Source organism: Nicotiana sylvestris, chromosome 1 (genome assembly GCF_000393655.2).
Source record: "Nicotiana sylvestris chromosome 1, ASM39365v2, whole genome shotgun sequence".
Classification (NCBI taxonomy): domain Eukaryota; kingdom Viridiplantae; phylum Streptophyta; class Magnoliopsida; order Solanales; family Solanaceae; genus Nicotiana; species Nicotiana sylvestris.
In genome coordinates this window covers 3,013,936-3,041,159 of record NC_091057.1, presented here as the reverse complement: position 1 = coordinate 3,041,159, position 27,224 = coordinate 3,013,936, and the positions used below count along the sequence as shown (strand labels likewise).

General features: G+C 34.4%; 2 protein-coding genes and 1 pseudogene across 2 annotated transcripts; 2 read left to right on the top strand and 1 right to left on the bottom strand.

Moving 5' to 3' along the window:
* The first annotated feature begins 3,306 nt into the window (after positions 1–3,306).
* Positions 3,307–5,827, top strand: LOC104218230 (organic cation/carnitine transporter 3-like; annotated as a pseudogene).
* An 8,402-nt stretch (positions 5,828–14,229) lies between these two features.
* LOC104238865 (uncharacterized) lies at positions 14,230–17,013 on the top strand. The gene is made up of 2 exons (XM_009793357.2): positions 14,230–14,538; positions 16,584–17,013. The coding sequence occupies exons 1-2, from the start codon at positions 14,338–14,340 to the stop codon at positions 16,764–16,766; spliced, it is 384 nt and encodes a 127-aa protein (XP_009791659.1). The 5' UTR covers positions 14,230–14,337; the 3' UTR covers positions 16,767–17,013.
* Positions 17,014–17,750: 737 nt separating this feature from the next.
* On the bottom strand, positions 17,751–20,788 carry LOC104238864 (metacaspase-4-like). The gene is made up of 2 exons (XM_009793355.2): positions 20,337–20,788; positions 17,751–18,788 (listed from the first exon to the last, which is right to left on the bottom strand). Exons 1-2 carry the CDS (start codon positions 20,680–20,682, stop codon positions 17,881–17,883), a joined length of 1,254 nt encoding a protein of 417 aa, XP_009791657.1. The 5' UTR covers positions 20,683–20,788; the 3' UTR covers positions 17,751–17,880.
* Positions 20,789–27,224: the final 6,436 nt, after the last annotated feature.

Sequence of the window (27,224 nt, the reverse complement as noted above, 5' to 3'; positions counted from 1 at the left end):
ACGTGGTACCAAACTGGGCCTCTAGGAAGATGGCATCTTGGGCTTAACAAAGTGGGCTCATCACTCGTAGCCCAATAAAATGGGTAGCCTAATGGATTAAGACTTATTTATTTAAGGAATTTTTACACCCTATAGAAAACCTTAGTACCCTATTTATTTTAAATAAATACCATTTTAAAATATTACATCCTATAAATACCTTTTATCCTTTATAGCAAAAAATCTAAATATAGTTACATCCTACAATTAAGGCACCATATATGCTAAATATTATTTTTCTCTCTCCCTTTTTGTATTTTCTCTCACATAATTATCGCGTATCTGCAAACCCCAATACATTCTCTCTCTGTTTGCATACAACCAGACTCTCTTCTCCCACAAACCCTAGTTTCTTAACTCTTCTCTCACCCAAATTCTCAATTTTCTGCTCCGTGTCACCAACGTTATCATCAGAAAACCTTAAATAAGTCATAACAAGGCTGAGGAATGAAAGTGGAGAAGAAAAAAAGAAGGATTTTTAAGAAGTTTGTTTGTAAATCTACGACTTACTGTAGATGTCATAGCTGCAGAAGCAGAAAGGGAAAAGAGGATAGGCCACTGTCCGACGGGTTCCATTTTGAGAAAGCCTTCCAATGCTTTATGCATCCCTTGAAAACCTAAACCCAACAAAGGGTTTTTGTAGATGTGTTACAGGGCTGACCAGCCAGAATTAATGACTGGCCGCCGGCCGGCGAAGCCATATGCCTGTTTCTCTCTCTAGATCGCCCAAATCGCCTATTTGTATTCAGTTGTATTCGAATGTATTCTTCAGCTGTATTCACTTGTATTCAGGTTTAATCAGTTGTATTTAACTATTTTATTCAGCAGTAGTTAGTTGTATTCAAGCGTTTTATACAACTGTATTCAGTTGTAGTTAGTTATATTCAACTATTTTATTCAGCAGAAGTTAGTTGTATTTTGTTGCATTCAAGAGTTTATTCAGCTGTATTCAGTTGTATTTTTGTTGTATTCAAGTGTTTTATTCAAATGAATTAAGGTGTATTTTGTTGTATTCAAATGTATTATTCATATGCATTTCTCTTTATTCAGCTATAATCTTTATTATGTATCTTTCAAATACAGATTAATGAGGGATCGTTTTAGTTCGTTGAGTTAAATTAGGAGAATATCATGTGATTTTATTTCCTTCCATTTTTAGCGCAGATACATTACTGTATTTAATGTTAATGTCGCTTGAATACAGCTAAATACATGTCAAACTTAGCTAGAATTCTAGATTTTACGCCTATATTTTTTGTTGTATTAATGAATACAACAACTTAAATACATGAAATACATTGTATAAAAATATAAAAGGTATCTATAACACGTAATATAGCAAAGAGTATCTATAAATGGCTAATTAGACCAAAAAGATGGTGCTTTATGAAAAATTCCCTTTATTTAACCCATATATATTAGACTTATATATATATATATATATATATCCATTATACTAGCCCATAATATTTATTTGGACCAATAAAATCCAAATTATTTTATGAATTTAATTTTAATAAAATTCATATGCCTACATCATTAAATTGAGAGTTTCAAATTAAATTATTTTAAAATATAAAAAGTTATTATTTTTTAACCGACTAAAAAGAAAAAAAAATATCATAAAATAGAACCATATATATATATATATATATATATATATATATATATATGGGTGTGTGTGTGTGTGTATATTGGTTATTTGTGTTTAATTTATTCGGTAATATTTTGTGAAAATTGAACAGTCGAACCAAAAACTGAATTATATACCAATGTTCTTAAATCCAAAACTTAACCAAATTACTGAAATTGGAAAGCCAAAACCAAAATTTTAGGATTCGATTCGATAATTAATTTTAACCAACGAGTGTAGAAATATAAGTGGCGTTTTGTACATAAGAATTGAGAAATTCCGGAAAAAGGTAAAAAAAAAAAACTTTCAAATGAAAATGGTTTTTAAAAATTAACGTTGCGTTTTAATATGAATACAATTTGGAACTGTTTTTGAATTTTTATAATTGATTTGCAGTGAAAATTTTGAAGAAAAAAAAACTTTTTAAAATTTTTCGAAAAATTCTTAAATTCAATTACAAGTGAAATTTGAAATTTTCATGCTTAATACTGATTCCAAAAAAAAAAGTAATTTTTGTGTAGCCATAACCAGTGTTTTAAAAGGCGCGGGCGTAAGGCAAGGCGTTTTGCATATGCCTCAGCGGGGCGTAAGCCCCGAGGCACGGGGCGTAAGCCCCATGAGTATTTAATATTTTATAAAATAATATAATTATAAAAAATATTATTAAATAGGTAAAATTGCATAAAATTTTGAAAAAAATTATAAATAAGTGAAATATATAATTAATCTCATATTATCTTTAAATATATATATAAATCCCATATTATCTAATAAAATTATATAGAAGTCCCAAATAAAGTGAAATTATATAAGTGAAATTACATATAAATCCCAAATAATTATTTATAAGGGAAATCCAATATTATCTAATGAAATTATAAATCCCGAATAAATAAGTGAAATTATATATAAATATAATCAATACATATAAAAGCACGCATACATATAATCCCATATAACATTTTGAAAGAGAGCAAGAGAAGCACTGAACTTAAAAAACTAATTGCATACATATTTACAAACTAACAGTGAAATATAAAAAGAGAGGAAAGTAATGAGTTCAAAATAATAAAATTTTTACATGGAGGAAGGAACAAACCTGTTGAATTTGACTTACGGAGAAGAATAAAGTTTTATGTTGCAAAAAAAAAAATGATAAATCCTTGCTCTTGGTAGAGGTAGACTAGCGGAAAGAATTGGGAAAGACTTCTAATTTCGGGCTTTTAGCAATATTAAAAAGTTTACTTTTAAATTTAATGTTTTTAATTCTTTTTTAGAAAGATGTCTCAAAAAACTCGCCTCAACCAAAAAACTCGTCCGGGCGTATGCCTCGAACTTCTGGGTGTACGCCTTACGGAACTTCCCCCACCCCCACCCCACCCCGGGGCGTTTTTGGTACGCCTCGCCCCAGGGCTCGCCCCAGAAACGCCTTTTAAAACACTGGCCATAACCCAAAAAAAAAAAAAAAAAAACATAAACAAACCAGTCCAACTCGCTTCAATGTTTGATCTCTTCCTTTGTCGGAGTTACATCAGCTCCTAGTCATTTCCTACTCAGTTCGTAGTAGGACTGCAAATAAAAAAAATTGTATATATAATTACATATAGACATTCTATGTATTATACATTCATCAAATGGCTGAAAAAACAGAACCATTCCTAAGTAATGACAAAAAATTGAAGAGAAAATCAGGATCATCTCTTGATGAAACAATAGAAAATTGCATAGGTGAATTTGGTTGGACTCAATTTTTGCAAGCCATATTTGTCTCTCTTGCTTGGTTTTTTGATGCTCAACAAACATTTATTAGTGTTTTTACTGATGCACAACCATCTTGGCATTGTATTTCTTGCAATTCTTCTTCTTCTTCCATTGACAACAATTTTTGTAATCTTGAAAAGGATGCATGGGCATGGGATTTACCAGCACATATTTCAGTTGTTTCAGAGTGATCTTTACAATGTCGTGGCTCGGTCATCGCCGGCCTTCCTGCTTCTTCCTTCTTCATGGAATGTCTTATAGGTACAAGACGAATTCATGATTTAAATTTAATAGATTCGAGATTCTGAGTTCTTCCAATATATGAGTCAAAAATATACTCCATCTATCTCACTTTTTTCGACCACTTTACTTTTTTAGGTATGAGATGGATCCTTTATTTAAATTTAATAGATTCGAAGTTTTGAGTTTTTCGGAAATTTAATTTAACTTTACTCCATCTATTCCATTTTATTATACAAGATTTTTGTCTAAGAAGAATAATACTTCATCTGTTTCACTTTATGTAGCAAGATACGGAGTACAAGAATTAAAATACTTAATTTTGGTATGAATTTGAATATAAATTTTATAAAAAATAAATTGGAAATGATATTTGATATATTTTAAAACTTCATAAAAATGGAGTTTTATAAGTCATAATAGTTAATAATTCAAAATATATAAAAAAAATGGTCAAAAGAACTTTTTGAACTTCCAAATACTAGTAATGTTGCCGCATAAATTGGGAAGAGAAAGGGATTATATTTTTATGTTTAGAAATAATTTAACTTTGAGCTTACATTTACTCTTAGTGACATGATATTATAGTCACATAAATATTATGATATATTTAAAATATAAGTTCCAAACTACTTTCTTTCTTAAATACTATGTTCAGTCAAGTATATTCACATAAAATGAAACAGATGGAGTAATATGTATACTACTCTTCAAGAATTTCTGCATATATATTATGGTGTACTCACTCCTAACTAGGGGCGAAGCTATGTATGTCTAAGAGTGGTCGACTGAACACTTTTCGACGAAAAATTATAGTATATATAGGGTAAAATATTACTTGTTATTGATGAAAAAAACAAACTTTGAATACCCTTGCATAGCTCATTCAAAATTTGAACACATTGAATTTTCTAACTTCGCGTTGCTGTTCCTAACTCTTAGGTCGTATTTGCTTACAGGAGGTTTCCTTCTCTCCACCTTAGCTGACTCGTCAACAACAACAACAACAACCCAGTATAATCCCACTTAGTGGGGTCTGGGGAGGGTAGTGTGTACGCAGATCTTACCCCTACTCTGAGGTAGAGAGGCTGTTTCCAAATAGACCCCCGACATCCTTCCCTCCAAGAACTTCCCACCTTAGCTGACTCGTCACTTGGACGAAAAAACATGTTGGTTTTGTCATGTCTTCTCATGTCCGTTACTGGATCAATCACTGCTTTTTCCACCAATATTTGGATGTATTCATTCTTGAGGTTTCTTTCTGGATTTGGAAGAGCTACAATTGGCACTTGCGCACTTGTCTTGTCCACAGAGCTCGTGGGAAGACAATGGCGAGGCCAAGTTGGAATCATTGGTTTTCTCTGTTTCACTATGGGATTTATTTCATTACCAACTTTGGCATTTATAAACGGAGGTTCTACATGGAGAATTCTTTACCTTTGGACTTGTTTGCCTACAATTTTATACTCATTTTTAGTTTATTTTATAGTGCCTGAATCTCCTAGATGGCTTTATATCAGAGGCAACAAAGAGGGATTTGTCCAAACTTTGAAAAGCATTGCACCTCCAACAACAAGAAGCAGTTTAACCTTGAGTTTCTTCGGATCGTTCATTGAATTTGAAAATCAAGAAGTACTCGACAACAACACAGTCGATCTATATTCAGCTATCAGGATGTTGGTGGAAAGAAATTGGTCTTTTCGTCGACTAGTAACAGTGATATGTGTTGGATTTGGTATTGGTATGACTTACTATGGTATGCCATTAGGTGTTGGAAGTTTAAATTTCAATCTCTACTTAAGCATTACATTGAATGCATTATCTGAATTGCCATCTTCCATTTTGATTCTTTTCCTTATTGGGAAACTTAGTAGGAAAGGTTCATTACTAGGATTTGCTATGTTAAGTGGAATTTGTAGCATAGGTTGTGTTATATTTGAGCGTGAAAAATTCAAAGAAGTGCAAATAGGGGTTGAATTGATTTCATATTTTAGCGCGTGCGAACTATCTCGTTTTTCCTAAGCATTATTAAATAACTGTTTTTCCTTTTATTTTTATTTTTTTGACAAGTATTCATATCTGACTGCAAAAGCTCATTCTATCTCGAATATGTGGCAAAATCACTCATTATGTCTCCCTCACGTGCGAACTTGATTCTTTTTTATTGCTAAATTAACATTTGAAAACTCTCTTTAATAATGGGGGGCGATCTCACTCGAATTTAAGATCTATGTTTGCTTTATCTAACGTCCATCTCATCTAAAGCTCAAAGCTTTTAGAGAGACCAAGCTTTTATTACTTGATTATTATGTCTTCACCATGACACACTTTTCTTTTTGTCTATTCTAAAAAGAATGATGTGATCTTTTTATACTTAGAAATAATCTAACTTAAACTTCTTATTTAATTTAATCATTAATGATATAATTTTATGGTCACAAAAATATCATGACATATTTAAGAACTAAGACTACAAGTTCTGAAACTCTTTCTTTCTTAAACTTTATGCTCGGTTAGCTATCAAGATGTTAAAAATTTAGCTTTTGATAATATCTACTTAACCAACACATTAAACGCGTTTTCCGATTTGCCAGCTTCTTTGGTTACATTTTTTCTAATTGGAAAATTAAGTAGGAAAATGTCACTTTGAGGATTTGCTATTCTAAATGCAATATGTAGCATAGGGTGTTGTATAATTGAAGGTGACAATTTCAAGTTCTTGCAAATATGAATTTATTTCATATGATTACCAATTAATAAAGAAAAAGAAATTTGCGAATTATTTGTATCTTAACATTGTTTGTTTAAGACAATAAGTTTCTCTTACTTGCCACAACCTTCTCACCCCTCTAAAGGCGAAATTATTACGATATAAATTAAAGTGCTAAAAATAGAGAAGTTCTAATAAGAAACTTAATTATGACAAGATAAAGACAGGCTTGATTACAACAGCTAAGGTTGAACCACTAAAATAGTGAATATTCATATGATCCTAGTTTAAGAAAAAGATTACCTTTTTAAAAATAATTTCTTGCCAATGACAATGAAGGTATTCAAAGTTTCAAAAAGGGTAAAGAAAAAGAAGTCAACGACAATATATGCTTATGAGCACTCCATGAATAAAAGTATTAAAACACCATATAAGACTTGTATCAATTGATTTTATATATATGTGTGTGTTTGCTTTTTATCTTTCTCATAGCGGTCTGATTAAATAGGGGATCAGATCACTTTTATTTTAACTAGTCATTAATGGTCGGCTTAATTAGTACCCTTTCGATATGTGTTGCGAACACTTTCATTTTTAACCTCTCATCTCTATAGAAGTAAAATTCGAATGAATAAAACAGATGGTCCTAACTACATAACCTTTTTTTTCATTACTTCCATGGTTGAAAATTTCGTGAAAGGGCTGAAGTATGCTAGTATGAGATAATAAAAATCTTTTTTCTAAAGATTTGATTAGATTCGAAAGGCTTATAGAAGTATGTTTAAGGTTCAATATTAAAATAGTTTCACAGGTTTATAAAATCCCGACTTTATTCGTAAAAATTGCACGGGCGCCTTATTTGGTCGCCCCCATTTAATATATACTCATTTTTTTAAAAAACTTTTAATTTGTACCCACTTTTTAAATAACCTTAGCCATTTTTCTCCTCCTCCTTCTAACTTTTACCTTTTATGTAGTACGTATTTATTTTTGGTGCTCAGCACACATTGAAACAGTTTATGTTTGCTTTAAATGTACATATGTATTCTGTAATATAATACCTTTGAAGTTGTTGTTCTACTCATAATAAGAATTTATGCTGAATATGCTTGTATATTGATAGTTCATTATCTGTATCAGGTAGGTTTAGAAGGGAACTTGTTTAAAATAAAATTTGAATTCAAGAGTATTAATAATTTAGTAAGCAAAAAATAACTGGAGTTTAAAATTACAAAACGAAAGACAAAAAAGCAGAAACTAAAGAACAAAGAAAAGAACTGGAACACACAAGCACTAGAAAGAAAAGAGAACTAAATGTTAGAAAATAATAAACAAAATTGGCTTTGAGACGTGAAAATCGACTATCCTTAAAGAGTTATTGCCTGTATATTAATTTAGGGAAAATACAAAACGATTCTCTTCAGGATACAACAAAGCCTGCAATAACACTTGTGATTTTCTATCTCCACTTCGTTGGAATTCTTGTGTATTTATAGGCAACCAATAGACCCTTTCAGAAAAGATGTCTTGTTTCACAAACAGACACGACTATTTATTTGAATTTTGAATTTAAAATTCAAATAAATAATTAACTCTAGGATCTCGTGCCTGTTGAGTTAATCTCGTGCCTGTTGAGTCAGTCTCGTGCCTGTTAAGACAATCTCGTGCCTGTTGAGTCAGTCTCGTGCCTGTTGAGACAATCTCGTGTCTGTTGAGTCAGTCTCGTGCATGTTGAGACAATCTCGTGCATGTTGAGACAATCTCATGCCTGTTATGTGCTATTTCATAATGATCAGTTCCGAGGCTAACAGGCACGGTACGAGTAAGGTCAGTCCCGGGAGTGTTTCACATGACAGGCACGGAACTTCTTTCTTCCGTTGTGGGAAGAATCCCACTTCCAACTTGCCAATAACAAACTATCTTACAATCCCCCACTAGTTTGTTATTTCGCTTCATAACACTTGTGAATAATTGAAAGTATCTTTTACAGATTTGAACTTTCAATTAGTGTAAGTATATTAAAGTTTTGACGAAGTTATTGGTATCTTAAGATTTGAACCACAACTCCTTGTACCAAAACCGAAAATACCACACACACAGCATTATCTAGTAGCTTAGAAAATCCAGTATTCGCTTTAGTACGTTTACGGCCATGTGCTCATCCTGAATTCATAAATATTTACAAGATCAACCATTTAAATCTTGCTAGAAACGGCACCACTTCAATATTCATATAGGTGGAATTAGTTAATATGTCCCTGTTACTCCAGACATTAATAATTCCATTAAGATTAATCAACCTCTTCATGTAACAGTATGCACTTTGGAGTTTGTCTTTATGCCCCTGTTATAACAAGCATTTAACAACTCCTTAACTCCTCATATAACAGTAAGTAGTACAATAGAATTAGGGCTCCTAAAGAGGAGATCAGTGCTTAAACAATACAAGTAACTTGTTATTACCCATTGAACTTATATTGTTAGAGTGTATACTAACTCAAAGTGGGGTTCCTATTCCTTGTATTTAATTTAAGGGTCTCAGCCCCATCCCTCCACAAGTTTGTTGTACTACATCTCTACCTAATGGCTTCGTAAGTGGATCAGCCAAATTCTTATTTGATCTCACATATATTATAGCTATAGCTCCATTTGTAATTAATTCTCTTATATAAGCATGTCTCAAGCTTATATGTCTCGATTTCCCATTATATATTTTATTGTGAGCAACACACATTGTAGTCTCACTATCACAGAATATGGAAATGGCTGGCATAGGTTGTGGCCACAACTTTATATCAAGTAACATATTCCTCAGCCATTCTGCTTCTTTTCCAGCAGCTGCTAATGCAATAAATTCAGATTCCATAGTAGAATGGGAAATACATGTTTGTTTCTTGGATGCCCAACTAATGGCTCCACCGCCTAGAGTAAATATCCATCCTGATGTGGATTTATTATCATTAACACTTGTAATCCAACTTGCATCAGAATATCCCTCTAATACATTAGGAAAACCATTATAGCAAATGCCTAAGTGCTTTGTATATTTTAAATATCCAAGTACTCTACTTATTGCTTTCCAATGATCATTACCTGGATTACTGGTAAACCTTGAAAGTTTACAAACAGCAAATGCAATGTCGGGTCTAGTGCAATGCATTGCATACATCATACTACCTATCGCACTTGCATACTCCAACTGTGCTACTGCTCTTCCAGTATTTGCAGTTAGCTTAACACTAGAATCATAAGGAGTATTATACCCCTTTATTCCTAAATGACTGAATTTAGTAAGGATTTTATCTATATAATGTGCTTGTGACAAAGTCACTTGCTTGTTATCTCTTTTGACCTTGATTCCCAAAATAGTATCAACTTCATTTAAATCCTTCATTTTAAAAACTGAGGTTAGATACTTCTTGGTCTCGGTAATTCCTTGTAGATTCGTACCAAAAATCAGCATGTCATCGACATATAAACAAATTATTACTCCATATTCTTTTGTAAATTTAGAGTAAATGCACTTGTCTGCATTATTATGTACGAATCCGGTTGATAGTATTACACTATCAAATCTTTCATGCCACTGTTTAGGCGCTTGTTTAAGCCCATAAAGAGACTTTATCAATTTATAAACTTTCTTCTCGTTTCCCGGAAGAACAAAACCTTCAGGTTGTTGCATATATATTTCTTCACTCAGGTTTCCATTTAAAAAGGTTGTTTTAACATCCATTTGATGTACGTAAAGATCATAGATAGAGGCCAAGTATAAAAGGACTCTAATGGATGTTATTCTTGCAACAGGAGCATATGTATCAAAATAGTCTATGCCTTCCTTTTGAGTGAAACCTTTTGCAACGAATCTTGCTTTGAAGGTTTGGACAGAACCATCTATATTGTACTTTCTCCTAAAGACCCACTTACAACCTATAGGTTTTGATCCAAGAGGAAGATCAACCAAAACCCAAGTGTTGTTGGATATAATTGAGTCTATTTCATCATTAATGGCCTCTTTCCAAAAAGCAGCGTCTCTAGAAGACATTGCTTCTTGAAACGTCTTTGGGTCTTCTTCAACATTTAATACAATTGGAATTTGATTACAAACGTTTGTCCTATCTCCTTCAACAAGAAATACTATAGATTGTGAAGAAATAAAATCAGAACCAAGATGTTTTTCTTTTCTTATTCTTTGGCTTTTCCTTGGTTCTATCTGCATATCATCACTTCTTTCCTTAGTTTTAATAATTTCAGAAAGCGACAATTTATTAGCATCAATACGTTTTCCATTTATTTCAGTCATTTCATCAACATTGTCATTTATAAATCTATTTTCAATAAATTCAACATGTATAGATTCTATAATGACATTAGATTCTAGATCTAGCAGTCTATAAGCTTTGGAGTGTTGTGCATATCCTACAAAAACACTTTTAATTCCTCTAGGACCCAATTTTGTTCTTTGATGGTCAGGTACTCTATAATAGGATATACACCCCCACACTTTAAAATAATTTAAATTTGGTTTTCTACCATTCCAAAGCTCATAAGGCGAAATATGCATACTTTTTGAAGGCACTCTATTTAAAATATAACATGCAGTTAGTAGTGCTTCACCCCATAAATTATGTGGCAAATGTGCATTAAGTAACATAGCATTAACCATATCCACCAAAGTTCTATTTTTCCTTTCCGCTAACCCATTTTGTTGAGGAGTATAAGGGGCACTCATTTGATGTATTAGGCCATGCTCTTCACAGAACTTATTAAATTCGTTAGGAAAATATTCTCTGCCTCTATCACTTCGAATAATTTTAATTTTCCTACTCCTTTGATTTTCCACAACAGACTTGTATTCTTTAAACTTTTGAAAAGCTTCGTCCTTAGTTCTAAGTAGGTAAACATATTTAAATCTAGAGAAGTCGTCTATTAAAGTAATAAAATATCTTTTGCCTCCTCTAGTTAATTCTCCATTTAATTCACACAAGTCTGAATGTATTAAATCTAATAGTTTTGTGGATCTTTCAACTTTACGAAATGGTTTCTTTGTCATCTTTGCTTGTATGAAAATTTCACATTTTATATGTTGAGTTTTACATGAGATATAACCATTTTTGGACATATAATTCAAGGAGCCAAAATTTAAATGTCCTAGTCTAACATGCCATAAACAAGAATCAGACTCAACGATGTAAGCAGAAACATAATTTATTTCATTAATACTCAATTTGAACATGCCGTTACAGTTATAGCCTTTTCCAACAAAAACAACATTCTTAGACACTATTACATGATCAGACTCAATAACTATCTTGAAGCCTTTCTTTGACAGCAAAGCAGCAGACATTAAGTTTTTCTTCATATCAGGAACATGATACACATTCAGTAATGTCAACTTCTGGCCAGATGTGAAGTTAATCTCAATACTTCCTTTTCCAGCAACATCTGCCGCAACATGGTTTCCCATCAAGACTTGTTCAGAATCCTGCACTTCTGCATATGTCTTGAACATCTTCTTGTCATAACAGACATGAATAGTAGCACCCGAATCTAGCCACCAGTCTTGAGTATTTGTAGCAGCGGTAGCCACATTCAACTCTGTGACCATACCAATTTGCATTGCGGAAACCATGGCAACCAGTCCTTGGGCAGAATTTTCCACTACGTTTGCCTTTTCAGAATTTCCAGATTTTTTAATCTTTCCAGACTTTTCGGTTTTGCCTGCATTGAAATTTATTCCTGCCTTTCTATATCTGCAGTCCCGAATCATATGGCCTTTCTTTCCATAATGATGACAACTAAAGTTCTTTCTCTTTTTAAAAGAAGACTTTTTGGAAACTTTCAGATGTTTGTTCCCACTTCCTGAATCATTCTGACTGACAAAATTGACTGCGGAACTTGAAGGCTGACTAATAGCATCACGTGCACGAGTCTCACTTTCAATTTGAATGTGAGTACGAAATTGTTCCACAGTCATTTTATCCATAGAATGTACGATTTTCTTTCTATAGTCATTCCACGAGGAAGGCAATTTCGAAAGAATAGCACCTATTTGAAGTGCATCAGGAATTTTAACTTCAAGATCACTTAGTTTTGATACTAAGATTTGCAGTTCATGAATTTGATCCATTATAGGCCTAGTATCAAATATTTTAAATTCAAAGTACTGCAGAGCCAGAAATTTGTCAATACCTCGTTTTTCATTCTGGTATGCAGTTTGTAGAGCAGTCCAAATCTCTCTTGGCGACTTCAGATTGCAGTAAAGATCATAGAGACGATCTGTCAAAGTATTCAGAATATGGCCGCGACACAACAGTTCATCATGTTCTCGTCTCTTCCTTTCTTCCTTGACTACGTCAGAATCTTCTGTTGTGGGCTCAGGCACCGGAGGCAAGGCAGAATCAAGAACATAGTAGATATTGAGAGCGGACAACAAGAATATCATCTTGTCTCTCCAACGGGTAAAGTTCGTTCCATCAAAGCGATCAAGTTTGATGAACTCCTTCGGATTCTCAACAACATACATCAATTTCTCCATAGCAGAATAACTCTTTAAGATTGTTAGAAAATAATAAATAAAATTGGCTTTGAGGCGTGAAAATCGACTGTCCTTAAAGAGTTATCGCCTGTATATTAATTTAGGGAAAATACAAAACGATTCTCTTCAGGATACAACAAAGCCTGCAATAACACTTGTGATTTTCTATCTCCACTTCGTTGGAATTCTTGTGTATTTATAGGCAACCAATAGACCCTTTCAGAAAAGATGTCTTGTTTCACAAACAGACACGACTATTTATTTGAATTTTGAATTTAAAATTCAAATAAATAATTAACTCTAGGATCTAGTGCCTGTTGAGTTAATCTTGTGCCTGTTGAGTCAGTCTCGTGCCTGTTGAGACAATCTCGTGCCCGTTGAGACAATCTCGTGCCTGTTGAGACAATCTCGTGCATGTTATGTGCTATTTCATAATGATCAGTTCTGAGGCTAACAGGCACGGTACGAGTAAGGTCAGTCCCGGGAGTGTTTCACATGACAGGCACGGAACTTCTTTCTTCCGTTGTGGGAAGAATCTCACTTCCAACTTGCCAATAACAAACTATCTTACACTAAATAACTTCAGCTCTAGAGCTGAAGTTCGACAGTTACAAAACAAAAACTTCAGCTCTAGAGCTGAAGTTATTTAGTTCTCTTTTCTTTCTAGTTGATCAACCGCGAAACACCAAAAACAGTAGTGATTGCCTCAGACTTCAGCTCTAGAGCTGAACTTTCCCACTTACAATACAAAAACTCCAGCTCTCCTAGTTACAACATAAAAACTCCAGCTAGCTGAAGCTTACAAACAAAAACTCCAGCTACAGTTACAAAACAAAAACTTCAGCTCTAGAGCTGAACTTCAGGTCGCGGCTACTAGAATGCTGAAGTTTTGCGTGATTGTCTTTGCTACTTCAGCCCCGTATGCTGAAGTTATGCGAAAAAGCGGGTACGCTTTTGCAAAGCAGACACAAGTTAAAACGTGACATAAAAAAACGGGTATAGATGTAAATGCCCCACTTTATTCGTATCAACAATCATTTCGAAATATCTCGACTTAATAGGCGCAGGTCAAATAACAGTATGTGAGTGATTCCATTGAGTTAATCACATTGCACCACATTTAATAACTTGAAAGACCATATTATATCTTCTACGCCATACTTTATTAGGGATCTTTTTAAATGAAATTCCAAATATATGGACCTTTTTTGTTTTTTATCAAAAGTTCGAATCTCTAGCTCGTAATTTTGAACGACTTTAGAGTTAGTAATTGCCTTTAAACCAAACTTTTGGGGGTGAAAAGCATAATTTAAAATCTTTGTTTCAGTTCCCCATTTTCCCAATCAATGTTCTAGAAAATAGAAGAAAGCAGCTTAATTTAGAGAGCGAAAGCGGGTGCGAGAAATCAGAAAATCATTGATGTCGATTCTGTGGGAGAAGAGTGGGACATGGAGGTGGCTAGTGAGGCAAACGAGGGATTCGAAACCGTTTTTCATTGGATTCGCCACCGTTTGCGGCGTCGTTCCGGGGATTATTGGTTTCTGCGTTATGTCGGCGACTAATTCTCGTAGTCCTGAACTTGAAGCTAAGCTCCGTCAAAACGCTCGCCCTGATACCCTTGTATGTCTTCCTCTTTTTCGCCTATTAATAATAATAAAATAATAGTGTTGAATAATACTAGATCAGTTTTGTGCTTCATATGTGTTGTACCTTCTACAGTTATTTTTGTACGGAAATATTCTTCCTCTTCGGCTATTGATAGTGTTAATATCTGATGTGTGCTTCATATGTATTTGTACCTTCTGCCATTATGATACTAGCAGGTAGCAAGGTACCGGGTGGAATAGTTGAGGTGCGCCAAGCTCGCCCGGACACCGCCGTCATACAAAAAATTCTTATTAGCTATAAAGCATTTTTAAATGTTCCAAACGAAATAATGTTGAATGAATTGGGCAAGGGAGTTTTAGTTTATCAGGTTTGAGAATTGGGCATGAAAAGCATAAATTTCATTGAGCCCTAACAATATCAGATTTTACCCATCGGGTTGCACTTAGAAGGTTAAAGAAGAACTTGGATCAACTTATAAGGTGAACAAAATTCTCCGCTGGTGCAGCAGAAAAATTGGGTTGTGGTAGAGAAATGGGGTGTTTAAGAGCCTATAATGATTGGAAATTTTACGGGGTTGCTAGATTGATACGCAAAATGGAGGAATTGAAACATGTAGGGAACTTGTTTAAGATGGACTCTTAATAAAAATATGCGTTTTCTGTTAAATCCTACTACTAAACCTTGTGTAGATCAAAAGGGGTTGGCAAAATGTTTTCACTGGGCTATACATGAGGCCTACCTCACACGGGATAACTTATAGAGACGGAAATTTATTTTGCCCAATAGGTGTGTTTTGCATTTGAGAATCTAGAATCCTCCTACCACCTACTATTTGGCTGCATCTATATTTGGAAGGTGTGCTGTCTGTTCCCTAAATATTCGGACTGCCATGGACCATGCCAGGGTCAGTAAGAGGGCAGCACCAGAATGTTCGCAAGGGCAGAGAATTGAGAAGGAAAATGGAGATGTGGAGAACAATACCATCTTGTATTTTATCGATATTGGAAATTGGAAAGAAAGGAATAACTAAGTTCTTTAAGCAAGCAGCTAATATTTGCTTTATTGTAGATGTTTGTAGAATTTAAACGTTTGGACTTTGGTGTAATGTGTGGCTTTTGCTTGTGATGAAAGTCTTTGGTGGACTTCATAGACTCCCTGTGATTAAGGGATGATCTGAATCTTCCTGTGTACATGTTTTGCTCCTACTTGGTGCAGTTACAACTAAAACTTCATCTTACCTATAAAAAATATTATCACAATCATTTTCAAAAGCAAAAACTTCAGTGGGTCAAGATCTACTAGGGGTTTGAATGAAAAGTGGAATTAAGCATGGATTTAGTAAATGAAGGAGTAAATGAGGAAAAATTCACAAAATATATATATGGCGGATGCAAGAAAATTTACTATCAACTCATTCAATAATTAGATAGCCTAACTTGACGGTAAATGTGTCTGAAGTGAGCCTTTAACAACACTGTTAAAACCCAATTATTCTATTTATTTGACTGTACCTTTTCTGTCTTTGATGACTTTTAGGTGACAGCTATCGCGAAAACTTATCAAATGCTGATTATTTTCCATATTACAGCACCCTTTTTCTTTCCCTAATTTGTTGGAATGATATGCTCTAGTTAAAGTCTGTAGACATTGAGATGAATTGCAGCACTCTTATGCCCATATATGTCTCGTCTTTGTTGAAAATAAAGCCCGAGTTGCGAACAGTTGTGCATTATTTTGGTTTACACCTTCTGTTAAATCGGCCACCTGCGCATCTATGCGAACCAAAGAGAAAAGGATGTTACTGTTAAATATTATTCTTACAAATGCAGGATGTTTAGAAATTACAAATAGCTTTAATGTTTACTTCTCTATCTTGCTCAGTCTTTTCCTTGCTCCAATAGTCCATAGGAAATAGACTATTTGACTTGACCTTTACAGAAGATAATTGTCTCTTTCCATTCACATGGTTTCGTTTGGTCTCATTGGCTTACTTAATTTTGAGTAATTCTACTTATGACTGGAGAATTGCTTGATATATTGTTTGATTTTTCTAACAGATGATGGGTCAAGTTAATAAAGAGAGGTTGGCAGAGTACCTTGGTGAACTGCAGAGAAAGGAGAACACAAATGACAGATATGTTGCAGCTTTAAGGGGCGAAACATTGACAAGGAAACCTTACCAGAGAATTCAACCAGTCCCAAAGCCAAGTGATGCTGAAGCAAAGAAGGAACAAAAGTAGGTCACTGCTTAGCTGGTTTTGTTGCTTTACTTTGGTAGTTCTACCTTTCCCAGTGGATAAAGCTTCAGACTGGACACAGCTGGAGTTATTGCTATAGCTTTTTGAAACTTGTACAAGAATTTGAAGAATATCCTTTGTCGATTAATTAAACGTGTGATTAAAATACAAGTGTTTGAATCATATTAGTTCTAGCATATAACATTGAGAACAAAATTTGAATTTGGAAATAATTTTTCAGATTGTGGTATGGAAATGCATTTCAAGAGTATATTTTTCCATCTTCAATTTCACTATCAAAATGAACTTTTCCCCAACAATCTATAACTACCCAAACGCAATTCAACTTCAACTTCATCTAATTTTTTCAATTTATAAAAATGTATCTTTTATTTGAATCAAAAGTTTGTAGCTTTTGAAACTACTTGGACATTTTCGAAAGTGGGGTCCATGCTACCATAAGGGAAAGATTAATAGTGAATTGATGATTTTATACTTGTAAAAATTAGTGTGGCTACTGGCTTTTCGAAAATCAAACAACAACAACAACAAAAAACCAACCCGGCTGGTAACGTGTACGTAGTTTTACCCCTACCCTATAAAGGCAGAGAGGTTGTTTCCAATAAACTCTCGACTTTAAGGAACGGTAAAAATAAAGCGCTTTTCAAAAATCAAATGATGATTTAATTTGAGTTATCTTCTGATCCTTTCATTCTTAATTCAACAATGATGCTATAAATCAAGAGCACCATAGACTTTCAGCAAATTTCTGGGTTTGCTTCTATCAGTTGCAGTTGCAGAATCAACTTCTTCTTTGTGTGTGTGTGTGTGGGGGGGGGGGGGCAAACATTCCAGGATAAGCAATTCAGGTATGCTTAAATTACACCAGAGTACCCAACAATACAGACAAACCGCGGATCTTTTGCACCTTATTCCCCCCCCCCCCCCCAAAAAAAATAAAAAAAAACAGAGCCAAATAACCACACATCCAAATGATAGAGACCGTTCTATAATACCTCATAAGACCAAACTTGAAGAGTTACTGCAGCATTAGCACAAATAAACCACACAGATACAAAGGGGATATATTGTTTTATAACACTGATTAACACCAGAATTAGCACACAAAAGGAGCGTCAACGTGATGATCACTGCAGTAAAGGCCTGGGCGTTGTGTGTAGCCTTGTTTCTGCAGCTTCTTTCTGGCCTTGCTAACAACTTCCTCATTGGTGATTGGACCATCTGATTCGGCCAGGATTTCCTGAATCGCGTTGCTTAGAGCACCATAAGAGTCTCCGCCTGCAGGGGTAGCATCGGCAGATGTTTGGTCCGTTTGGCACCCACTGACGAGAATGCCACTGTCCGGAAGACCTCTACTTCCTGAACCAGCATAAACCTCTTGCTTGCCTTCGACGTGTGTTTCCATCGCAGGTTTTGCATAGCTCTCATCATTTTCATCAAGCTTTTGTTTCAGAAACTCTTGAGCCAAGTTACCAACCATACCCAAGAAACCACCACTTTCACCCTCCCCGTTACCGTGCTGTAGTTTGTTGAAAATGACCTTCATGAATTTCTTCACCTTAGGACTTGCATCTTCTCCAAATACATCAAAGAGTGTTGGCCTAAGTTTCCCGACATCAATGTCATCTTTGCCTGTTTTCTGCTTAAGTATTTCGATGAGGGTGGAAAGAGGCAAGGATTTGTTCTTCACATGGACTTGATCCCCATCTTCCGTCTCAATCACGCTACTCTCGGCAAAACTCTCCTCTTCTTCCCCGCGTCGGTCATGGCGGCGTGGAATGTGGATACCCCGGGATTCAAATGCGTCTTCAACACTTCGACGTAAGAACTTCTTGAATCCAAAACCAGATCCATGGCCTTCATTTTCGTCGTCGCCTTGCTTATGGCTCTCCCCTATCTGCTCTTTAGCTTTGTCAATGAGGCCGCCGCTGTGGCATGAGTCGGATACAATTGTGATCCGGCAACCTTCAGGAACTTTGTCCACAAGCTCTCTAAAATCATCATCTGATCACGGATGAAACACCCAATCCAACAGTTGATCAATAGCGTGTTATTTTTCCAATAATATTAACCACAATAATGTCTATTGTTTCTTATGTGTCTGCCAACGAAACTAACTACATTTTCCAACACCATATCTGAAGGCTCTAAAGTAGAAAGTAAAAAAAAATCTACCAAAATTGATATCAAGCAATAACGATAAGACATCCTGTAAGGAACTAGGCTTGGCAAAGAAAACATGGATAGCTTTTCAAATATTCCTAAAAAGGAAAATAAGGATGGAAATCTGTAATGTGATGGAAAAAACAAAGAATGGGACTCTAAACGAATTTCTATAAGATTAGACCTCAAATCCTTCTTATCTTCATAATCCCTAAAAGCGGAAACTTTTTTCCAACTTGTTAAGGAATAAGGAGTAAGGCATTCTTTTCAACAACAGCAAGTAACATAGCTAGGGATCTTAGTTGGGGGAGAAAAAAAGAACAGAAAATTAAGCACACTAATGAAAGGAGAAAAAGATTTTTAAAACAAAGAAAGCTCATCCACTTGAGCCTTAAAAATTTTTGCTGATCTTCCTTGCTAATCTCAACCAATCATCACAGGAGCTTTTCTTTACGTTCTATTTCGCTACTTGTAGCTTTATCGAGCAACTTCCCATCTTAGCAGGAGCTTTCCAAGGAAATAAGTAGCTAAATAGCCACATTAGCAGCGATTGGGGTGATATTAGGCGCAACCTTCCACCTCCCGAGAAGCATATGGTTTTGGGTCCCTCTCCCGGACCCAAAATTCTATTTCTAGTATTCACCTTCTCAAGTTTGAATTTTTTCCTCAAATCCAGATCCACCTGAATTGTTGGCAATATCAGATCAATTGAACCATTTGCATATCTTAATTCCAATATTCCTACTCCACAAATCATAAACAGACAAACTAGTGGGGAAGTTCCCTGGATATTCAGTAAATTTGTGGGGAAAAGTTACTATTTTTCTCTTCAAGTCAATGGTAAAGCTACTGAATCTAAATTTATTAAACTACTAATCCCTCTAAACACCAACTTTATTCCCTTTTTTTGCCTACTTTTTCTCATCCCCATTCAACAATTTCAATAACACCTGAGCCCCAATTTTTCTCATTTATAAAGTTCCATTTCCCAATTTCTCAAATTTCCCTGAAACTCAGATCCACCTGAATTGTCATCAGAAACAGATCAAATCCACCCATTTCAAGATCTCAAACTCCTGTGTGTGTGTGTGCGAAAAATCACAAAATTTTAACAAATATTAAATTACGAACCCATAATTTCAGAACTACACACTGCTAAGAACTTTAAGGGTTGATCCTCTTCTGCTCACACACTGACACACATCAGCAAATTTTAGTACAAAGTAACAAAACCAAATCTCCCCCTCTCATCATCCCCTCCCTCCCCCCCCCCCCCCAACATCTCAAACCCCAATCAAGCTTTCAATTTCCACAAATTATACAAACACAAAAAAATCAAAATTCGGAGCAAACCCATGATTCAAATCCAAAAAATAGTAAGCAAAGTACCTGTAATAAGATTCATATCACAAGGAACAATACACTCATCATAACCAGTATCATCTTCTTCACCAGTTTCAGCTGGAAGTCTAGTCCCATGTCCACTATAATGAACAAACAAGGAATCACCTTCTTCAGCAGATCCTACTAGATCCGACAAAGCTTTACGTATATTCCGACCAGTTGGTTGTGTGTAAGAATCATCAGTATCAATTAGTACAGTAATATCTTCCTCAGAAAATCCGAAACGGTTGATTAAACAACTGTACATTCGCTTAACATCGTTTATGCAGCCTTTGAGTTCTGCTTTTGTTCCTGGGTAGTTAATTCCGATTAATACTGCTTTTTTTGCCATTGGAAATTTGCAAGTTCTAAAAAAAAAAAACTTGGGTTTGAGGAATTTTGAGGTTTTGGTTTTGTTGAATAATGTTCGATTGAGTTATTTGAGGTCAAAGGTTGATGGGCCCCACATAACTGAAAGGGTTGGCATGACATGTTGAAGTGGGACCCACCATAAGGAAACCATTATGTGGATGATTTAGTTGGGATTTAATTGAGATTGTGATTCTTTGTCGAATAAAGTTGAAATTTGACTTTTTTTTGGTTGATATTATATATATATATATAATATCAAGCTCTTATAGAGCAGTTAAGGAGATGCATTAAAGGCATCGGATTTACAATACTAGAAATAGTCCTTGAGGCTCCTGTAGAGGAACCATTAACTATAGCAAAAGTATAAGTATCCAAACTATCAGCATAAGTACTAGGTACAGTAGTAGTTCGACTATTACTATTACATAAGCTAGAAGTAGTCTTGATCATCCTTCTTCGTAGCAGTCCTTGTTGATCTTGTTGATATACTGAGGTCACAAAAAGTGGTGGACTTCCAAACAGTAGACAGGGTTCCTTTGCATGCATGACTCCATAGTTGGCTAGACTATCTGCAACGCTATTTTTCTCTCTGTAGATACTTAGGAGAGATGGGCTATCCAGCTGTAGGAGTAATAACCTGCAATCATTAATTATATTAGTGTATTGCATGGTGTTGGAGTTGAACATACCTAGGATGGCTTGTGCATCTGTTTCAATGACGAGTGGTTTGAGGTTCTTTTGGACAGCAATTGTCAGTCCCTTGAGCAAAGCTAGAAGTTCAGTTTGAATAGCTGTCCCAGGTACTGATATTCCTGCAAAACCTATGATCCAATTTCCTTTTGCATTACGAAAAAAGACCTCTGATACCATACTTGGATTGGTTAATTGAGCAAGATCCATCTATGTTAAGCTTATAAGTATGAATATTTGGGGGTGCCATTTTACATATAATGGTATTAAAGCAGTATTCTTTCCTTTGTGATTTGTAAAATAATAAAATTATGCCGCCTTTGTGAAGATGGAGGGAATATTTAAGCAATATTGTTTATGATCCATAGTAGTTTTATTCCGTGTAAGCCATAGTTCCTATAAAGCAAATGGGATAAGAGTGGTATTTGGAATATTATGTCGTGTATGTTGTAATTGCTGATGTATGAAAACCTTAAAACAGTTGAGAGTAGTATCATGGCATTGCAGGGAGTTTGTATTTACTGTAGATATTTTGAGCTTAGTCCAGAGATGTCTAGCAGTTGTACATTCAAAAAATATATGTTTTAATGTTTCAGGGGATATATGACACTGAGCACAAATAGCAGAATTAAGGATACCTAACATGTTGAGATATGCTGCTGTTGGAAGCCTGGCATGGCAAACTAACCATATGAAATGTGATATCTTTGGTGGAATATGTAGTTTCCAAATCTAGTTGTAGCTATCCGGTGGAGTATTTGTTGTAGCATTTATGCTAGTTGTAAAAGAATTGTATATTGATTTAACTGAAAATATGCCATTTGGTGTGAGACCCCAGTATATTTGGTCATATGTTGAAGGTTGAATCGGCATGTAGATGTTATTAATAAGTGTGTGTAAATGAGTTGGTAAATTGAATGGTAGTAGGTTTAAATACCAATTATGACTGTAATAGTAGGTTGAAACTGTTTTATTTTCCTCATTTTTTGGAAGTAGTCCATATATATAGTTACGAATTAAATAATTCTGGCTAATCCAGGGATCCGTCCAGAATTTGACATGTGTTCCTGTGGCTGTATTCCATTTGAACCCTAATTTACAGTAGGACTATCCTTGTATTATATTACGCCAAGTTGTTGAGCTTTTTGTTGTATGCAATGTAGATGGTCTTAAGTAAGTATGTAATAAAACTTGTGCCCATAGATGATGAGGGTTTTGAAATAGCCTCCATGCAAGACTGGCATGCAAAGCCTGATTTTTTAAAGTGAGATTTTGTATCCCTAACCCTCCTTTCTCGATAGGTTGTGTGATGGTAGCCCACTTAATTAAATGAAAAGTACTCTCATTTACTCCTAACAACAACTTGCTTCTTCAAATCTTAAACCTTCCAAACCCCCAGATATCCCTATAAACACAGACGCAACCATAACTTCCAATAACAATCCAACAAGAAACATGTTATTGACACACCCAACCTCAATACCTCTACTATTGTTTCTACTCATAAATTATATTTACATACTCTAACCTCTAATAATGGCAACTATTCACCTCATACTGCATATGAACCTCCAAACCTTTCCTTGCTGATTGATGATGAATTGGAGGCAGCAATAGATGCCTCTAATTTTATTCCACTTTCAATGGAAGAAAAAAGTAAAATTTATAAACCTTGGCAAAATGCAGTAATTGTTAAGGTCTATGGTCGCAAGGTAGAACATCAACTACTTCACCAAAAAATCTATACCTTATGGCAACCCATAGAAAATCTACCTCTCATAGATTTGGGTTTAGATTTCTTCCTTCTAAAGTTTCAAAAGGAAGAAAATAAAAATCGTGCCTTACATAATGACCCTTGGTTCATTTTAAATCATTTTCTCTCAGTTAGACAATGGGAACCAAAGTTTATGGCATCGGAGATGAAAATAAATTATTCTGCTATATGGCTACGACTACTAGAATTACCTACTGAATTTTATAATTTTCATTTCATTCAGAAAGTGGGTAATAAAATTGAAAAATTACTAACAGTGGATAATTGTACCTCTTCAAAAACAAGGGGTCGATATGCTAGGCTATGTGTTGAAATACTGATGGATCAACCTTTAAGAACCCATGTTTACATTGGCAATCATAAGCAAAACATCCTTTATGAAAGATTAAATTTGCTATGTGTTACATGTGGTCGGATGAGGCATAATCAGAGAGTATATATGCACCTACCAGGTTCAAGATGAACCTCATTTAGTTAGTATGATTTAGACGTGTATTGTTTGGTATGGCGGGACTCTCTTCCGACCTTTATGACATTTATGTATTCTTAGAGGCTTGTAGACATATGTCGTGTACGTGAAAGATTGTACAGCCTTGTCGGCCGATATCTTGAGTTTATAAATAATCATGTTGGCCTATTAGGCCCGTATGTCATGTGTATATGATAATATAATAAGAAAAATACGTTACATTGGTACTCGGTTGAGTAAGATACCGGATGCCCGTCGCGGCCCATCGATTTGGGTCGTGACAATATTTTCCCCGTACCCATTCAGATCATTGTCCTCTAAAATTAGAAATACAAAACTGCCCTTTACCTAGGAAAAAAATTTCAGATTTGAAACTAGATGGGTTTCCCACCCCACTTTTCCATCATTAATTAACCAAATATGGTTAGAACATTTATAATTAATATGTGCTATTACTTAGTTCACTACTACAGTGCAAGAATAGAATAAATCCACCTTTGGTAATATTTTTAAACGTAAAAAGAAATTAGTGGCTCGTCTAAGTGGTATTCAATCCTCTATACATTATTCTACCAGCATTTTCTTACATAATCTAGAACATACACTCACAGTGGAATTTAATAACATCCTAAAACTAGAAGAAGATTTTTGAAAACTAAAGTCACGTGTTGACTGGTTAAATAATGGGGATGCAAATACAAAATTCTTCCACCTAAGTACTCTCAATCGTAGAAGACATAACCATATTACTGCAATTCATGATCAATGAGGCAATTGGATCATTGACCCTATTTGTATCAACGATAATATTACACACTACTATCAAAATCTATTTACAACTCAAAAAATCAGTTCCCCTAAAATTAATAGTTTAAAGCCTTCCAATATTTTATCTTTAAACGACCAATCTAGTTTAACAACCCCTTTGCAAGATTGGGAAATTATACAGGCTATTAATTCTTTTAAACCTATAAAAGCACCAGGACCGGATGGACTTCATCCTTTATTCTATCAAAAATATTGGAATATTATTGGTAACTCTGTAAAATCTTTTGTCATAAGGTTTTCAATGAACATCAAATTGACCCTTCTATTAATAACATTTTCCTTTCCTTATTACCCAAAAAATAGGAATGCATCCACTATATATCAATATCGACCAATTAGTCTTTGTAATACGATTTATAAAATAATTACAAAAATGACTGAAACCTCTCCTACAATATATAATCGACCCCACTCAATCCAGCTTTTAGAAAAACAGGAGAGCAGCAGATAATGCTATTTATAGTACAGGAAATTATTAACAAATTCCAAAAAATGAAAGGCTCTAATGTAAACATGCTCCTTAAATTGGATTTGGAAAAAGCTTTTGATAAATTAGAGTGGCCGTTTATACATTACTCTCTCAGCTCTCTTAATTTCCCACCCTCCTTCATAAAACTGATAATGTCATGTATTACAACTAGTACTATTTCAATTTTGATCAATGGTAATCTTACAGATTACTTTACACCCACATATGGCATTAGACAGGGAGACCCACTGTCACCTTATTTATTTATACTATGCTTAGAAATGCTTTCAAGAAAGACTAATACATCAGTTGATTATTATGCTTGGATACCAGTTTCACTAGGTCACCAAGGGCCTCAACTGTACCATTTATTTTTTGCTGATGATATTATTCTTACATTAAAGATTACTGATAAATCATGCCAAGCTATGGTCAATACGATTACTAATTTTACTAGTCATTCAGGCCAAACTATCAATTTTGATAAATCAAAAATATTTTTCTCCAAAAATTGCTCTCCAAATATAAGAACTACTATACTCCAAATGTTTCACATGAATGAGGGTAAAACATTTGAAAAATACTTAGGATTCCCTATTTAAGCGGCATATTGGCCGCTTAAACTTATACCTATTTGCAAAGCCGATAAACGAGGTATAAACGAACTTATAATTTTTTTATTTGAACATTTTTACTTAATAAAATTAGTGTTATAAATATCTTTGATCGTTGATTATACCTATGTGAAAGAGGTGTAGATGACATGGCAATAATGTGTGCATATCACTGCTATAAGACACGTAATTTACAATTTTTTTGATTGATTTTTATAAATAAAAAAAAGGACAATAAAGAAAAAAGTAAAAAAGTAAAAGAACCGTTGTTTCTTCTGCCACCCCTCCTTCAGGTCCGAGCTACACCTCTTTCACTCTCTTCTCTTTTTCATCCCATCATCTACCCAACCTCCGTTTCAGCATCAGAATAAGAATAATTCAATGATACTCATCAAATTTAGATTCAAAGATACTTGTTTAGTAGATTTCTTTTTTTGTCACTTTCTTCTCTTTTCTCCTCTTATTAATAAGGTTCTCAACTTTGTAATTCACAAAGTGATTTGGGTTTCTGAATTTAGTGACATGAGTCTCTGTAAAAAGGCTTGAAATCAAGAATTCGGAAAAAAAAATTCAAAAAAAATCTTCCTTTTTGGTAATTTCTCTGTTGTGTAAATTGAGATTTGGATCTTTTTCGATAATACCATCGGATAAGACGATCGGCTAAAGCATTTCGTCTAGCATCTTTCTTTTTATATCTGATCTTTGGATGGTTTCCAGAGTGAGAATTTTGAGGAGGAAAAAAAGGATGATCAGAGAGGGTAGGGACTGAATTTTTCTAGTGACTTCTTTTTTCGGGTATGTTGTTCATGTTCTCTGATCTAGTTTATTGCCATCGTCAAAAAAATTAAGCACTGGTATTTTTCTGTGAATCTTTGTATGATGGTCTAAGTGAGGGAAGTAATGAAGGAGGATTTTCATAGAGGCATTGAAATCACAATAGCTTTAGAGATTTTGTCGGCAAAATTTGAAGGTTTTCCGGTTGTATTCCCATAGTGATGAATGGATGTTTCTGGAAGAAGAAGAATTTTACATTTTGATTAATTAATTCTTATAAAACGAGACATACTCATTACACGTGTCAAATAATAAAAGGCTTAAAATGTGATGTGTTATCTTTGTCAGCGCAGTTGAGGATCACGTGTTGGTGGAGGCGTTAATAATACCTAATTTATCAAGCAGGAGTGTTCAAATAGGAAAGTTGCAAGTTCGTCTATCGGCTTTATAAATGGATGCAAGTTTAAGTGGTCACGATGTCATTTCGCCTTCTATTTAAGGATGAAAGATATTGGTTTAATTTTTTATATATGTGAATTTTGATAATTTTTCTTGAGGAGGATCTATAGAAAATAGTCTCTCTAAGGTTTGCGTATACATTATCTGTACTACAAGTGCAGTCACACTTTACTTGTAGGACCGCACTGGATATGTTATTATTATTGTGAAATTTTGATAATTTTCTTTTAGTGGGCGTTTGGACATAAGAATAATAAAATTTCGGGAAAAAGTAAAAAAAAAAAAAGTTCAAGTGAAAATGATATTTGAAAATTAAAGTTGTATTTGGACATGAATACAATTTGAAGTCTTTTTTGAATTTTTGTAATTGATTTGAAGTGAAAATTTTGAAAAATACTCCTATGGAGTTTTTCAAAATTCTGAAATTTAACTTCAAGTGAAATTT

Coding starts and splice junctions, on each gene's coding strand:
- LOC104238865 (XM_009793357.2), top strand. CDS start 14,338: ATGTCGATTCTGTGGGAGAAGAGTGGGACATGGAGGTGGCTAGTGAGG. Junction 14,539..16,583: donor ACGCTCGCCCTGATACCCTT/GTATGTCTTCCT, acceptor TTTTTCTAACAG/ATGATGGGTCAAGTTAATAA.
- LOC104238864 (XM_009793355.2), bottom strand. CDS start 20,682: ATGGCAAAAAAAGCAGTATTAATCGGAATTAACTACCCAGGAACAAAA. Junction 18,789..20,336: donor TGATATGAATCTTATTACAG/GTACTTTGCTTA, acceptor ATCCGTGATCAG/ATGATGATTTTAGAGAGCTT.